Here is a 17,500-nt window from a genome sequence, read left to right on the forward strand (position 1 = left end):
CACATGTGCAACCACTTGATTTATGTATGTCATTCCTGTTATGAAAAGAAGACATCTTAGTGTTAGCGCTGCATTCATTAAATTTTGAATTTACGTCACAGGCATCGTCGTGCTATTTCCGATGTACTGCAGACTGCCTACAAATAGCGCGCTGATCATGAAACAGTATTTAAGTCTCAGCGCCCTTTTTTAAAATGATTAGTTCCCAACAATAACTGTGAGTTAGGGTTAGTCTGCAGTCCGCGGTCTGCAGTCTGCAATCTGCAAGTGTCAGACACCGGTCTCTTCTCGTGGAGGTAAGCTGGATCCAAGTGAGCAGCAGAAATCGAGCCAATTTTGAATTAAGATCACCGAGAAACTTTGAGAGACTACACCCACGCATTATCAATGGTTTCCCATCTTTCTCGCACAGGAACGGAAAAGGTGCCAGTTCTACCGACAGAACCTAAACATCTTGAGCGCATATATGCCTAACATATACATGCAATGACTTTTTACACCTTTTTTTTTTTTCCATTCAGTTGTTTTTACGAGGCTAAAGAATATTTCTAAACATCCCAGACACAGAACATGTACATAGGGTCGAAGACATGGTAAATTATTACGACTAAACTGATATCAAGTTGATGAATATTAGAAAAAGGTGCAAGACAACTAAGCTATTCAAATATTTTGCTAACGAACATAATTTTGTTTTCCTTTAAACGAACTAACGTCCAGTTGATTCATATATTGGAAATAAATGTATTGGCCTCATGCCTGAATCATGAGACAACCTCAGTGCAAGCAAGTCGTCTTGAATCTTGACGAATGAAGGGCTTACTTCGATTCTAATGCAAATGTGATGCTGTATCGGCTTTCCCAGAGCGTGATGATTGCCCCAGCTGGCTAGCGTCGCACGCCTTTCGGTCTATAGCTGGGGCAGATGGGATCTCCTTATTAGGTGGGTATGATCGCCTGTAAACATCTTGAAAAATGCAAATAATAAGTAGCCTATGCTATAAATATATTGTTAAGGCGAGGCATCATAACGTGGACTGAACTACTTCGCAGCACGCCGTCTAAGAGTTTCAAATAGTTCCCGAATAACATGCAAAGAGCCGCTGTGGTCACACTTCTCCTAATAAGCGCTGTTTTCTCTTCGCCATTTCGCCATGTGATTCGAGAGGTAGGTTGAATGTGTACTATACGTTATTCCCTGGAGACAATGGAAGCCGACACAGCGACTTTGATCCCTCCCTATACCATACACCATTTTTAGGGGTATAAAATTAATACTATCAGAGGAAAGACGAAGTTAAAGTCATGGATTATCCATAGCTATAGTGGTTAGCTAGATCCAACTCCTAACTGCACTGTTCACTGACCAGCTGAGCTACATTAATTTAGGCATAGCATAAAGAGTCAGAACAAGTGGAAACGAAACTTTCAAGAAAACGACTTTTTTCTAGTTATTCAATAAGGTCTTATAAAGGACCATCTGTTACATACTTCAGTATTCTTTAAGCAATAGAGGACGTTTTTCGTGTTTCCATCTTCTCATCTAAACACGAGAGGGAGTTGGGAGAATTAAAGACAGTTATGCAAACCCGAGACGCAGTCGAGCGCTTGCATAACTGTCTCGAATTCTCCCAGCTCCCCCGAGTGTTTAGATGAGGCTATGGAAACACAGAGAAAAGTCCTGTATTGCTTTTATGAAATATTTCTCAAATATAATTCGACAAATGAAGGAAAATGCTAGGTTTTTTTAAGCCTTGATTGAAACAGATTTTCTTGATACACGCTCATATTTCCTACCAGCCAATCAAAACGCGCGTCTGACAACACATAACCAATCAAAATTCGTGTGATGTCACAGACGTGTTTCCATACTCTCATCTAAACACAGGTATTGACCAATGAGAGTGGGCGTACTATTCTAATTATTTTATAATTATCATTAGCTCTTATACCTTTTTTTTTCCAGCAGTGGGATGATATTTTGAAGGAACCCAACAATCCAGTGGGGAATACCAGTAAGAACTGAATACCTTTTACTTTACATTCGACAAATTATTTCTTTGCATAGTAGAGCTGAGAGCCAATCTGAAGTACTGAACAGACTGGACATGAAAGAGTGGAACTTAATTAAGGTGGAAGATCTGAAATGATCCGCCACATTTCAACAAATTGCGCTGCCGTCACAGTGACACTCGCTTTAGCATAATTCACTCACAGAAAGCTTAGCCTAACAGACATGAACGGTATCCAAATTATCTAGCTCGGATTTAGTGATCAGTGAAACAAATTAACCCAAGTGTCGTCTATGAAAAGACTATATAGTACTCATTTATTTATCAATTCATTCACTCGTCTATCCATTCATTCTTTTAATCAACTCATCTGTTCGTCTATAACCCTTTTCATATATTACTCTCTCCATCTGTTTATCGATAAAGGAATTCAAGGATGCATCCATTCAGATAATCATTTTTTCATTTACTAGTTCATTAACTATTATCTGTATTCATACGCGTTCATTCTCATGCCGCTATGCTAGTCGTCTGTTCAATTTTTCCCTTTTTTTAATGCAGATTTTGAGAATAGAGAATATTTTATGTTCTTTCTGCACTTTTCAGTACAATCGCTGTAAAAACAAACTACCTTTTACAAGAGCAGTACCGCTCACACATTACATCGCCTTAGAACGCCAAAATTATTCCCATACCCCACTCATGCACAGTCCTGCTAGAAGATTATTCATACCTTACACTTGATAAAAAGATTATCAATTGCCCGTTTTCTGTAACGAACCATGATTTTCGTTTATTTAAAATTTCATTAAATAAATTTAAACAGTACTTTTTTGTATCACTTATCTGAAAAACTAAAAGAAGCTAACAAATCCCTATTTGTAATCAGAGGTTGTCTGCGCAAAGAAGGTTGTTCCCAAGAAGAAATTGACTGCCTTTTTATATGTAAAGTAGAACTATATGTAAAGTAGAACTAATTACCATCACAAAAACTTTGCACTTAGACTCGCTTTGAAGAGGAGGCACACATGAACTCAGAAAAGGCCTATTGCCTTAAAAAAGACCGCCTTTTACAAAAGCACTATCGTTGACACATTGCATCGGCGCTTAGAGCGCCAAAAATGTTCCATGTCTTATTCAAGCACAATCTTGTTCTAAGATTATTCAGATTTTACAGCTAGTTTACTTAAAACACTTTATAAAAGGAAATCTAACGATGAAATGATATATGAAATGAATCATATATGAACTGCGGATATGAAATCAAATGAAGCTATGATCCTCGGAGTTATGAACGCAATTTTTGCAATTGCGTAAAGAAGCCTGAAAAGTTTAGGACTTCAACGGGCTTTGAACCCGTGACCTCGCGATACCGGTGCGACGCTCTAACCAACTGAGCTATGAAGCCACCGTCGTTGGGAGCTGACGTCCTGAATTTTTCAGGCTTCTTAACGCAATTGCAAAATTGCGTTCGTAACTACGAGGATCATAGCTTCATTTGATTTCATATCCGCAGTTCATATATGATTCATTTCATATATCATTTCATTGTTGATTCATTCCTCACGGGAACATTGGAACCCACAAATGACCAGCTCGCAACGTCAGTGGCTTCATAGCTCAGTTGGTTAGAGCGTCGCACCGGTATCGCGAGGTCACGGGTTCAAACCTCGTTAAAGTCCTGAAAATTTCAGGCTTCTTTACGCAATTGCGAAAATTGTGTTCATAACGAGGATCATAGCTTCATTTGAAAAGGAAATCCATTACCCGTTTTCTGTAACTGAACGTTAAATTACCTAGTTCCCAGTTTGCTTTCCGTCCTTTGTTTATTTGTCCAAATGTGCATTTATTAGTTTATTTCCTGTACAGAGGGGTTTATCCGCACACAAAGAAATCTGATCCAATTTCATAACATGATTGGGTGCGGAACGAATCGAACATCAGCTTATTATGTGGACTACGGATGTTATTGTGGCTATGGAGGAGGAGGGGAGCCTGTTGACGAGACCGACATGTAGGTAGACGTAGAGTTTCTTCTGCTTAATTGGGACTTTAAGATCTACGACGCGGTCTTTAAAAAGAACGCCCCGAAACAGCAATATCATTGGTTAAGGAGGCTCGAAAGAGATTTTAGCTGAACGCGCGCGCGTAAGCCACACATGCAATACTTCAGCTGCTCGCGTCAGCTCATGATTCAAAATGGGTCACCGACAAGAAATACCACTGATTTAGCTCACCTTTCTTCTAATTCTGATATAGATGGAATATAAACATTCATGTTCTATTCACAAAAACTACGAAAATTTTACACAAACGCTTTAATGGTCACCTAAATCCGTTTGTGTTGGATTGTAGTTCCACGCGCCCTCGGACTCGAATGAGCAGGTGACGCATGCGTAAATGCTGATCTTGCACCCCCTCATTTTTCCTGATTATACAACTTCACTCCTCTGCTTCCGGACGGTAATTTTTATTTTTGCATGTTAGCTTGTAATACTTCAAAATGTTTGTTTTGAAATTTAAAAACATTCTGTGGGTGAAAAAAAAAATAGAGACATATTTCAAAAAAAGTGATTTCGTTGAATTTTGAATATTTTAGAGTTTCTTTCTAACATTATCTGGTAACGTTGTACGGAAAGATTTCACCGTCCGTTTTTTTTTTTTTTTTTTTCACAAAAGACAACATGTGTTGATTTTAGAAATGCCTTATATTGTTGCCATGGTAACGGTAACTGATATGAGAATTCTATAATGGATACTTAAACTTCGTCTTGATATGATTACCCTAACTATATCTAACGACAGAATATGTTTATTTGTTTGAAAAAGAATGAGAAAATATTTCGAGCCTCCTTATAAGAGGAAAAATAATCGTGCTGGACGTGCGGCACCCATTTTAACACATATTCGTGCGGTTCTCTGCACAAAAACGACGCGAAATCACCAAATTTGAGACTGTTTTGAAGTTTTGACGACAACGAGAGCGTACAAACGTGAGTCTTTCAGTATCTATGTTTACTCTGAAACCGTTCGTACCAAGTTATTTTAAGGATACTTCGCCCACATTGTCCGACGCGAACGAGATGGCTTAACCGCGAGAAACTTTCGGTGGTGCAAAGATATATTTCGAGGTGACGTTGACGTCGCTGTCGTAGATGTAATTAGGGAGCTTTAGCAACGGCAACGGCGACGGCAACGAGAACGTCACAAATTTGCATATTTAGTAGGCAAAAACAATAGCTTTGCACGCTGTGCGTTTTTCATTTTTGTCCATTTGGTTGCCGTCGTCAGCAAAACAACAACGTGAAATAGCCAAATTTGAGGTTTATACATACATACATACATACTTTATTTAAGGTATCATAAACAAATAAATACAAGTAATACCCTAAAAAGAAGTTTAAGAGGTTAACCCTATGTAAATAAACTTCCAAAATAAAAATCAAAAATATATGTTTATAAGTGGAACCTAAGAAATACACATGTATGATTTAAGAGCTATTTTAAAACGTCTCAAATTTCCTACCTCAACAACATTGGCAGGCAGGTCATTCCATTCGCGAATAATTTTAACGAAGAATGAATATTTATAACAATTACAGTTCGCCGATTTAACTTGTAGTTTGTAGTTATGATTGGACCTGGTACGTTTTGAAGGACGTCAGCACTTGTGAGGATAAATTTTCATTTTCTCCTCTAAATTAAGCTTGACTCATATCGGTTTCATTCTTGAGGGACTGCCAAACCATTGTCATGTTAAAAAGCTTGGAATAGTCTCGAAGTGATTACATTATGTTTTGAGATGACGTTCTCGTTGCCGTTGCCGTCGTCATTGCTAAAGCTCCCTAATAGGGAGCTTACGCAAGGACGACGTCGCCAAGGAGAACGTAGTCTAAAAATATTATTTCCTGTTATTGTAATAAATTTCGTTATAACCCCAAGTCGTTCGGAATGGAAAGTGTGTATTAACATTACAGGAATAAAATTGGCATTAACGGTGTGGTTGTTTGGGAAAATAATTAAAATGTTCCGTCAGGTTCTCACGTCCTCTACATAACATACTCTTTGGTCAATTCACGTCAATAGGGAGCTTACGAAACGAGGATGACGACGGCTACGAGGACTTCATTTAAAAATACAAGTTCGCGTTATTCATACCACTACGAAACTATTTCATGTCGTTTCGCGTTAAAAATGTGTAGTAACTGTCGAGGAATTAAACTGGTATGACTAGGTTGGAAGCGTAGAGAGAGAACTGAAAATTCATCGTCATGTGCTAACGTCCTCCACAGAACCTTGAATTTGGTCATTTCACGTCATCACTTAGGAGATGACGGCAAAGAAATGTACCAAAATGTAAAACGCACGTGCAGAGCGTGCATAGCCATTGTTTTTGTTCACTAAAATAGGGAGCTTACGAAACGACGACGCCGACGGCAACGACGACGCTACAAAACAATAGGTTTAGTGAGCAAAAACAATGGCAAAATGTAAAACGCATGTGCAGAGTGTGCAGAGCCATTGTTTTTTCTCACTAAAGCTATTCAGTTTGTAGCGTCGTCGTTGTCGTCGGCGTCGCCGTTTCCTAAGCTCCCTGTTGTCAGGAAGAGAACGTCAACGAAATGTACCAAAATGCAAAACGCACCTGCAGGGCGCGTAGAGCTTTTGTTTTTTCTCGTTAGAACTATTGTTTTGTGACGTTCTCGTAGCCGTCGTCGTCGTCCTTGAATAAGCTCCCTATTAAGTCTCTATTTACGACAAATGAATGACATCTCGAAATTTTGTCATATCATTAATAAGTTATCACATTAGTTTTATCGTGTAATTTGGAAATCAAGTGATTACCTATACAAATTTGGTTATTTCGCGATGAGTTTGCAGGCAAAGAAATTTTGCATTAAAGTCCAAGAGAAAAAAGGATGCCAGCAAACATCCCGGGCCATATTGTAAAGTCACAACTCTAGGCAACAAAAGTGGCAGTGTGCCATTTTCAAAGTGCTCTTTCCTCGACTGTTGCTTGTCTATATTTTTCAGTTGCTGCAAAACTCACGATGAGTGCTACGGGGCTGTGGACAAGGCGGAGTTGTGCTCTTCTAAATACGCTACATATGCGAACTTTTACAAAAGGAACAACACTTGCACTGGCTGCGGTAAGTATAGTGTAGTGGTTTCACGATCATATCAATTATTGTGTACACGTACGAGAAGGGCTTCGCGTAACGATGGTTTACTGCTCTTTTCGTATTTTTTTTTAGAATCTTGTCCCAGTCAAAACGTGATCATTGTGCGGTTGGGGCTAGAAGCGGAGATTCCGCAGAATAATGATATTTATATTACTTTGTGCGTAAATATACTGTATGCACCAGTGTGGTATATGTTCTTGGGAATAAATGAATAAGAGTTTCAATCTTTCATGGCTAGACACTCTGCCCCAAAGGAATACCTTATGTGTTTACCGTCAAGTCAGCACTCCGCACAGGGATCCCACACTTATACTTGTATTCATTTTTGACCGCCGCGTGCAAATTCACAGAACAACTTCCCTTTGCAAAGCCACAGACCATTTTACGGATACGGTGGCCATTTTGAAATCCATTGTTTCAAATAGCTATTATGGTATTCTAAGGGGGAAAATTAGCAGAATGGACGCCGTATATGTAAAATGGTCTATTTACAAAGGAATTACCAGTTTGAAAAGCTCCTCCTAATTGGTACTATTTAATATCTTTTCAGCGGACCCAGAGGGAACTTGTGACCGTGCTATCTGTGAATGCGATGGGGCAGCGGTGAGGTGTTTTGCTCAGGCAGAGTACAATGAAGACAACTTCAACTACCCTCAACGCAAGTGCTAAGCATTGAACCAACTTGGATTCACCGGATTACTGAGAATAGTAGTGAAAGTAGAAGCTCCTGATATTCTCCGAAACTTTATGGCTATCTTACAGAATCATAATAAAAGCAATTAAGAATATTTTTAAAAGTTTGTTCTTCTTACCACTTGCTTGTAAAACGATCCTTCAAAGGTCACAATTCTATGTGGCTGCGTGCTTGTTGAGAGAATGATCATTTTGAGCGAAGGAAGGAACTCCGATCCAGCAATTATGAAGGAAGGATTATAGTTAGTCGCTAAAGAGACTGTGGTGCTTATCATCATCATATCTTTATTTACCCTCGAATTTTAGAGTAGCTTGGTGTAGATAATAGTCCTTTTTCGATGTATTAAAACTCAGCTTGAAAGAGGGGTTTAGAGGACAAAGACAAAGGAAAGTGGATGATATGCAAATATTTTTCACATTCATTCAACGTGTTTCTATTGTTTTTGTCCTCACTATCAAGCTAAATATTTGATAATTCGAAAATTGCCTATCGGGAGCTTAAGCAAGGAGGAGGACGACGACGGCAACATCTCTAATGAGCAAAAGCAAAAGCTCTGAACGTGTTTTACATTTGTGTACATTTCCATGCCGCTCTCGCGCTAACAACAACGTAAATTGACCAAAATTTGAGTTTATGAGGAAGACGTGGACACCTCACATTAAATTATATTATTATTCATTCAAAATCTTTCCCCGTTTCTGATAGGTTAAAACCACACGCATAATTCACCATAACCAGCTGCTGTTCACCAAATTTGGAAAGAAACTATTGAATTATTGAATCGATGACGTCAAAATGACGTCAAAAGTGCAGCCCGCTGCAAATTATTGAACCGTTGACCGGAAAAAGATGGGGACGAGATTGTGTTATTTTTGTTGAGCAGAAAAATGGCTGCGAGTAGGTTTAGAAGTTTGAGCGAAGAAAATATTTTGAATGAATAATAAAGCAATCATTGAATTCGGCTTTCGTAGAATATGAAGAATTCTGCAGATCTCGGAGGATGTTATCCAAATCGGCCTTCGGCCTTGGTGGATAACACCCTCCTCGACCTGCAGAATTCTTCATATCTTACTCAGCCTCATCCAATAATTGCTAAATATTTCTTAGACAACGTTCTCGTAGCCGACTTGCTTAAGGTCCTTCGTATCTTCGAGTATTTACCCTCCCAATCATGCTGCACCACAGAGGACAGACCACCACACCGGGAACTCCATGCCCTACTCTTTGCGAATAGTGTGTGGGCAGGAGCACATGAGTAGGAGCTTACCTCTCTCATACACGCCCTTATGAGTCAACCGTTGCGCGAATCTTTCTACTTTTAGAACGCCACGAGTTCCCCGGCTCTGCACGCACTGTTTTAAAAGGCCAACGGGGTAAAGTCTTTGTCCAACGAAGACAAATAAAGCAGTAAAACTGTATTTAAATCGTGTAAATTTATGTAAATTTATGTAAATGCGAGTCTCCTGCTCGAGGATTCGTCCTAAAAATAGAAAAATAGAAAGATCTACTGCATATGGAGGCTCCTACCAATGGGCTCCTGTGTGTGGGTTCTTTTACGTCCCACAGGGTTATGAACATTGAAGGGTTGTGAGACGCGCCCTACGGTTTATCGTCCTTATTCGATAAAACTAGAGAGTCTAACCATTTGCAAATGTAATTGCAAAAGCAGCACTTTCTCCTCGGTTATTAAAGACCCTGAGTGTTAGTCCGTCTGGAGTCGAACTCACGACCTCCCACATAGCAGCCTGGTGCTCAACCAGCTAAGTCACCGGTGCCGCTTCGGTGAAAGAAAAAGACACGAAAAGTTGGTTTTATCAAACGAGTTGAAAAAGTTCGAATTGCCACCGTGAAGAAATAAAATGACTGACGTTTCGAGGGTTAGCCCTTCGTCAGAGCGATAGGACCCTTCAAGAAATGCACATCTCTCATTTAACCTACCGTCAGATTTTGAACACAACTGGCCCGGGTTGCTCGACGCATGGTTAGCCCTAACCAGCGTTAAATACCATGGACACAGGTTTTGATACCTCTTAACCAAAGGTTAGCGCCAACCAGGCTTCGAGCAACCGGTCCCAAGTGTATACAGTGGTTGCGGTCGCATTAGCGAGTGAACACCAGTGTTAAATCAAGTTCTATTGTTCAGTTTTCCCCTAGGGATTCAAAACACCAGAGCGTTGACACAATAGTATCAACACCAGTGTTACACTGTGTTTCTCTCAATTGTGACCGCAACCAGTGTAGATGGTTTGCAACCAATCCCTTGATAACAATGGTGTAAAATACAATTGCTAGTGAACGAACAAAAGGAGCTAATGAAAGATCTTTTGTTTTCGTCCAAGAACAAGGAGGCGATGACGTAACGGGTCACCTATGTTTGAGGTAACAGGTCGCCACGCAGTCCTCACATATTAATGGTGCGCATGTAAAATTAGTTTGCCATCCTTCCGAACAAGGCATCGATGTTGTAATTGTCGCCGTTTCGTGGTGACAATTTCTGAACATCCAACGCCATTGCATAGTTTGTTTGGCAAAGACTGACCGGATCACTTGAATGTTCTACATTGAAATGGAGAGCTTAATTAACGTTATGTGAATATGGTGTAGGTCCTTAGCTCATGATAAAAGCACTGAACAACGCAAGCGCGTCATACTCCCAGGAAGGGTGGGGTTACTCTCAGAAAAATTGGGTGAGGGTGTGCGGCCCGCTTCTTGAAACTCTTTTCCTATTTTAGAGAAATAAAATGTACGATATTCCCTACCCTGTTTCAGACCTTAAACCAAATGAAGTTTTAAGATGAAGTATTATCCTCCATTTAGATTACTCTGTCCCAGGACTTTTGGTAGCAGATAAAAAGAAAACTAGACCCCCCCGTGAGGGTACACTGGGTTGCCTGTGGTACGTGCAGCGTTCCAGACAATTTTTTTCAAGTTGGGGGGTCATTAAGACCATTTACCAGACGAGGCCATTTGGCTCACAGGTCCTCACACGTTCGTACGACGAAACAGATCTGTCCTTGGGTAATATATAGCTCTAACAGTGCACGATATTGTTTGGGTATTGTCTATCATTGTAGTGCCATGGTAGAAGTCTTGGGTAAATAGCCTTAGAAGACATGTGGCTACTAGCAAAGTACTGAACCCAGAATTTAAAGATTGAAGAAAATAAATGGGAAGTGAGAAACATTGGCTTCTGATAATTTTCAAGCTCCCTGACAACTTCTTTTCACCACAAGTTTAAGCCTGCCCTCTGAGTATCTGACAGCTTTGTAATACTTAAGTTTACTAAAGTTAAACCCTCTCCGGCGGGGTTAGTATCTAGATGAGTGACCTAAAACATATACCCCTTCGTAAAACAGAAGCATTCGACCGAAAATACTATTAACGCTAACAAATGCGAACTCAGCAAGGTACCGGTTTTGTTAGCTTGCTTTATGCAAAAACAAATATTGATGCAAAAGTAAATAAATATTGATACACAGTTTTTAGAAAAAGCAGAAGGAAGTTTCCAGGACGGTCGCTCGAGAATAACATATTTACGACATGATAACAACATTAATTTTGAACCGTGAATATAGAATATAAAAAGTTACGATCAGCGACAAACATTTTGGGAGCTTTTTGCTACGTTCAATTTTGTTATTGTACTTTTGGCTGCACAAATAAATCGCAAAATCGAAAGTGACATCCCCGGAATTCAGCGGGCGCCGTGATTAAGTTACCGCGGCATGTTTACTCGCCAAACAATGAAGCATCTATGTCAAATGATGGCAAGATACCGGGTTTTCGTAAGTTTCTTTTTCTGTCAAGTGTTATAAAGTTTGACAATAAATGAGCGAATTCAAAACAAAGATCACAATCGCCCACCATTGTTTCTGCAGAGTCAACAATTTACTCTCCAAGACGAGGTTATTTATCACCAGGTAATTCCATCATTTTGGAAATAGCAGCTACTTTACTATTCATCGGCGTCACAATTTTTTGCTGATTTTGGGGCTCATTTTGTAGAAACTCAAGCACGCTTCCAACAGACCTGTTTATTTTCGTGAACCTTTCCTGCTTACAGGGCAATACTAGAAATATCCTCCCGTATCACATTTCAACCTTAAGCTCGAAAATTCAATACACGGCATGATATTATAATTCACAAAGGCAGAAAATATCACAGAATCCTTTTCCAGCGAAACATTTTATTGAAACAAACAACATAAGATGCACTAAAACGCCATTCGCGTTGCAATGACTTTCGACGCCATTGCTGGTTAACGAGAATAACAAACTCACGGGGCAGAATGTATATTTATATTTAATTAAGTTAGCCCAACCTCATTTTGACACGAAAATGCTTTCCTATTGCCATAAAAACTATCCAGTTAAGCTCGCATATCATAAAACATGATGAATTCATAAAGGCCACCTTTTCCAGGGAACATTTTTTTGAAACAAGCAACATATTTGCTATTAGAGGCAAAAACCCCTTCTATTTCATTACGTGCGTGAAGAGAAGAAACTCAATCAGGTCAAATATGCGCAATATAGACCTTATTCATAAATGGCGGCTAATTTATAATTCTTTTGTCGAAGTGCAAATTAGCCTACCAAGCCTCGATACCATACAGTGAATTGAAAAGAATTCTAGCTCTAAAATGAGGCTTGGTAGGCTAATTTTCACGTGGACAAAAGAATTATGAATGTGACCGCCATTTATGAATAAGGTCTATTGCAACAAACTAAATTTCAGGATCAAACCGTTTCCATGAAAAACCTTTTCCTTGAATAATGAAGCACAAAATACACGACAAGCTTTCTTTCAAATAATTCTTGGCTGTCACATTTCCAATTATTTTTTTTACCTGAAGACTGTGCAGAGTTGATCACAGATCCACGTCAGGTGTTCGATTCGTTCTCTGTCTTCAATTATGTTAAACCCATAAGTTACCAGAGAATTTTCCATTTGGTTTCAGTGTTCTACATAACAGCACTCTTGGTAAAATATTATTTTAGAAATACAGCTCACTTTGATTTCGGCTCGAAGGGCGATAGATTGTTGTCGAAGTCCATTACTCGTCGCTTTTGAGATTCCAGGTTTTGGTTTTTCACCGCCTGCCTAGTTTATCCAACTGACTTTCCATTATTGAGCTCCATAAGGGTATATTTTGTCTAAGGATCCACTAAAACGCCATTCGCGTTACATGACTTTCGACGCCATTGCAAACTAAGTTGATGATTCTATACTGTGTCCACCAGAGAAATCTACGCATTTCCATTACCCTCTCGAGCCTAAGAAAATACGCGCAGAAGGCTCTATGCACAAAGACACCACTTACCAGGGGAGTGACAGGCAAGACTTTTGCCGACACGGGAAAAAAAAATAAAACGAACAAATCCCACCCACTTTCCGGCTGGGATTGCCATACCGGCAACCCAGTAAAAATAAAACAAACAAATGAAACGCAGACCCCGACTGGGTTTGCCATACTGGCAACCCAGTAAAAATGTAGAAGTAGTCCCTGGACAGGATTTGTATCCGGAACCCCTACTTTGAAGGAACTGTTTTTATCCACTTAACCAACCACTTAAGTTCAACTGAATGGAAAGTGTGCCGATAATTTACGAAAACTAATTAGTATATATGTAAAATCATTGCTGAATAATGGTTAAGTCTAAGGCTTGATTTTAAAATGGTTAGCTTTCTCTTGAAGTATGGAAACCGACATTTTTCACTGTGTAAGCGTGCTTCTTAGCGGGACCGGTGTTAATACAGGTTTATAGCGGCATTTGGAAGAAAAATTTGACATAAAAAAAAAAATAGGATCCTCGCAGTTAGTGGTAGTCTCGTGCTTAAATGGAGGGGTTATTAATCAAACATTTCCAGGTTCGAGTCCTGCGAGTCCAGACTATCAAGCTGTCAGTGTCCAAAATGGACGATAACACTTACTTGGAATAGCCTGCTTGCCGGGGTGAGCGTCATTTGGAATAGACGAGATTGACATTTCCGCTTTTACTTCAGTTACATGAAGTTAACTCTATACCAGAAATTTTCACGTCAATTTAATTTGAAAGAGCACGCTTTTAAGTTCCAAGATTTTAAAAGAACTTGAAGGTGGAGAAGGTTGCCGAACCTGGACCATGAGCGACAATTGCATCATTGATAACCACTACACTATCGATGCAAGCCGATGAGCAAATGCGAGTTTTCATAGCATTTAAATGGATACCCATCACCAAAATTGAAAGCTAACCGGTTTAAAATGGGTGTTAGACCTACCGCACGCTCTTCCAATATGGCGTCTAATACGTGTTTCGTGGCGACATCTACCTCCTTCAAGCAGGCTACACTTGGAGCAAATTGACAATTAAGAATAAATTCAAATCAATTGAGGGAGAGAGTTGGTTGCAAATGCGGATGCCGTGATGTTGTTTGACCCGGCAACCGAAAGTGAGCAGTTCCTCTATAAGGAAGATATCGTTGACGTCACCTATTGACATAAATGCTTTTTTAGTTCATTTATGGACACTGTGGATGAAACATTAGGGCCGTTTATACGAGAGAAAATAAGCCGCGGCTTACTCTGGCCGCGGCTTGCATAAGACGCGAACACCCCGTATAAATGGTACAAAATCTACGTTCACGGCTTTCTCAAGCCGCGACTTATCCTAGCCTAGGAGTTTTTACTCGTATAAATAGTTCGCGTATTATGTACGCCACGGCTTACTTTCTGTCGTGTAAACGGCCCTAATGTGATGAAACAGATGTAAACAGAATTTGCGGTGGTGATTTCATAGTTCACATCACCTCCCAGAAAAAATTGAAATTAACTGCCATGGAGTTGATCAGGTACAAATGTGCCAAGACAGCAAATATTGTATTAGGCTTATGTAGTCTAACAAATAACATTAAATCATTAGTCTTCTTCTGGGAAAATTGGCGACATCCCGATTTCGTGGAACGGACACGAACACGAAATTACAACAACATGCACAGGCTGAGGAGTCGGCTGGTATTTTTTTTTTTACAGCTCACAGTATTGGTTTACCAATACAGAAAGTATCCTAAACATTCATAAAAGCTAACCTTAGGCCTAAAAACGTTTGTTCAGGCCTAATTAGGCCTAAGGTTAGCCTTTATGCACGTTTAGGATACTTTCTGTATTAGTACAACAATGACCTGAGACCAGTGACGTGTGACCTGTAAAAAATACCAGCCGGAATCGAGTTCAAGTATTCATTTTTCAGAGTCCAGTCGGAGCTCAATACAAGCCACGAGGGTTACGAGTTAAGTTCACAGGTCATTTCACATATTATGTTCCCCTCATTTCAACAAATGAGCACCGAATTCGGCAAGAATTCCTTTCTCAGGACACTGGGTACGAGCAAAATACAAGCAACATCGAAAAAACAGAATGAGATGTGACGTGAAAAACAACAAAGCAGCTTTTATATTGTAACGTCGTCTAAAAGTGACAAATTTTGACTTTGCAAAAGCAATGGTCAACCTTAACAACAAAATAAATCGTGAAATAAAATTAATTTAGCAAAAATACACGTGGCATTCTGGCCTCGAGCACATGCGAGCTTTGAGCGGAGTCCAAATGCCCGCTAACTGCGCCGTTAAGGACGGTGTCTACTATTGTTATTACGCATACGTTCTGCGCATCTCGAATTACTCGGATTTCCTATCGGCGGTGCTTATTAATACAGGGATATTTTTGCGCGGTTCAAAACTATGCGGAGAAAGCAGCACTCAGCAAGAGCTCTTGGTATCCCAAAAGAAAATTGGGGGTAACCATGCATTTTTCAGAGATAATTAAGCTTCAATTTGGCAAAGAACGCCATACATTGCTTTGTATTTTAAAGCTTTTTACAAATATTCTTGATTAATTATCTTCGAAAAATGCGTGGTTACCCCCAATTTTCTTTTTACTGGGTTGCTAAACCCAGTCAGAATCTGCGTAGCGTTTCGTCGTTTAATTTTTTTCCGTGTCGGGAAAAGTCTTGCCTGTCACTCCCCTGCTAAGTGGTGTCTTTGTGCATAGAGTCTTCTGTGCGTATTTTGTTCGGTTTGAGGGGGCTGGGGTAATGCGTAGCTTGCTCTACACAATTAACCTGTAATGGCGTCGAAAGTCATTGTAACGCGAATGGCTTTTTAGTACATCTTTAAAGAAAATATACACACATGGACTCTCTTGTTGTCTCTTTTGTGCTTTATTATTTACGGTCAAGGTTCTTTCGAAAAGGGTTGAATGTGAACTGTCAGAAATTTATTTAATTGCATATGCTTTGTGATTGTGTGTTTCGCTTGCACGCACGCAACTGAAATAGGAAGGGTTTCTTGCCTCTTATAGCAAATATGTTGCTTGTTTCAAGAAATGTTTCGGTGGAAAATATTTCTGTGAAATTTCCAGCTTTTGTGAATTTATCATGTTGTGTAATTTTCGAGCTTAGCAAATTTGCATACATGTGTTGAAATGTGATCATGGGGAGAATTTTTGTGGTAACGCATAAGTCACGAAAATAAACAGGTCTGTTGGAAGCGTGCTTGAGTTTCAACAAAATGACCCCCAAAATCGGCAAAAGATTATAACGCTGATGAATAATAAAGTAGCTGCTATTACCAAAACGATGGAATTACCTGGTGATAAATAACCTTGTCTTGGAGAGTAAATTTTTGATTTTCCAGAAACAATGGTCAACCTCTGAGAGTTGGGCGATTGTGATCTTTGCGTTGAATTCGCACATTTCTTGTCAAAATTTATAACAATCGAAAGAAAAAGAAAACTAACAAAAACAAAAACCCGGTAGCTTGGCATCATTAGACACAGACGCTTGACTGTTTCGCGAGTAAACATGATCACTGCGCCCGCTGAATTCGATGTGCGATTTACTCGGCGCAGCCAAACTTGTACAATTACGACAAAACAACTAAAATCTCCCAAACTGTTTTTCGCTGATGGTGACTTTTTATACTCGTGGTTCAAAATTAATGTTGTTTTCATGTCGTAGATTTTGTTACCGATGGCAAAATATTTTATGCTCGATCGACCGTCCTGAAACTTCCTTCCGCTCTTCTTAAAAATTGTGTATCCATATTTATTTACTCTTACATCAATATTTGTTTTGCATAAAGCAAGCTAACAAAATCTGTATCTTGCTTGGTTCGCGTTTGATAGCATTAAAATAGATTTTTCGGTCCTATGCTTCTGTTACTGAGTGGTATATTTCTTAGGTCGCCCATCCAGATACTAACCCCGCCGAACAGGAATAACTTCAGCTTTCATCTTTTGTTTACAAAGCTGTCAGATGCTGTCAGTGCACGCTTACACTTGTGGTGGAAAGAAGTTGCATGATCAACATGCCAGCCCAGAAGCCAATGTTTCTCGATTCCCTTTTATTTTCTTCAGTCTCTCTGGGTTCAGTACTTTGCTAGTAACCACATGTCTTCTCAAGGGGCTATTTATCTAAGACTTCTACCATGGCGCTACAATGGTAGACAATACCAAAACAATATCGTGTACTGTTAGACCGACATATTACGCAAAGACAACTGTCAACATGTCATCCCAGAAGACAATGTTTTTCACTTCCCATTTATTTTCTTCAATCTTTCTGGGTTC

At 39.6% G+C, this 17,500-nt stretch overlaps 2 protein-coding genes across 3 annotated transcripts in view; one reads left to right on the plus strand and one right to left on the minus strand.

Moving 5' to 3' along the window:
* The window catches only part of LOC138006296 (phospholipase A2 A2-actitoxin-Cgg2a-like), a 31,471-nt gene that overhangs the window by 9,118 nt on the left and 4,853 nt on the right, over positions 1-17,500 (minus strand). The gene's annotated exons all lie outside the window — the stretch shown is intronic.
* LOC138006295 (basic phospholipase A2 homolog 1-like) lies at positions 999-7,983 on the plus strand. Of its 2 annotated transcripts, none has more exons than XM_068852541.1 (5): positions 999-1,168; positions 1,970-2,015; positions 3,882-4,026; positions 7,047-7,162; positions 7,746-7,983. In XM_068852541.1, exons 1-5 carry the CDS (start codon positions 1,091-1,093, stop codon positions 7,862-7,864), a joined length of 504 nt encoding a protein of 167 aa, XP_068708642.1. In that variant the 5' UTR covers positions 999-1,090; the 3' UTR covers positions 7,865-7,983. The 2 variants fall into 2 exon arrangements, with proteins under 2 accessions (XP_068708642.1, XP_068708641.1); XM_068852540.1 differs by having other exon boundaries at positions 1,003-1,168; positions 1,967-2,015.

The sequence above is a fragment of the Montipora foliosa genome, chromosome 6 (genome assembly GCF_036669935.1).
Source record: "Montipora foliosa isolate CH-2021 chromosome 6, ASM3666993v2, whole genome shotgun sequence".
NCBI classification, from domain to species: domain Eukaryota; kingdom Metazoa; phylum Cnidaria; class Anthozoa; order Scleractinia; family Acroporidae; genus Montipora; species Montipora foliosa.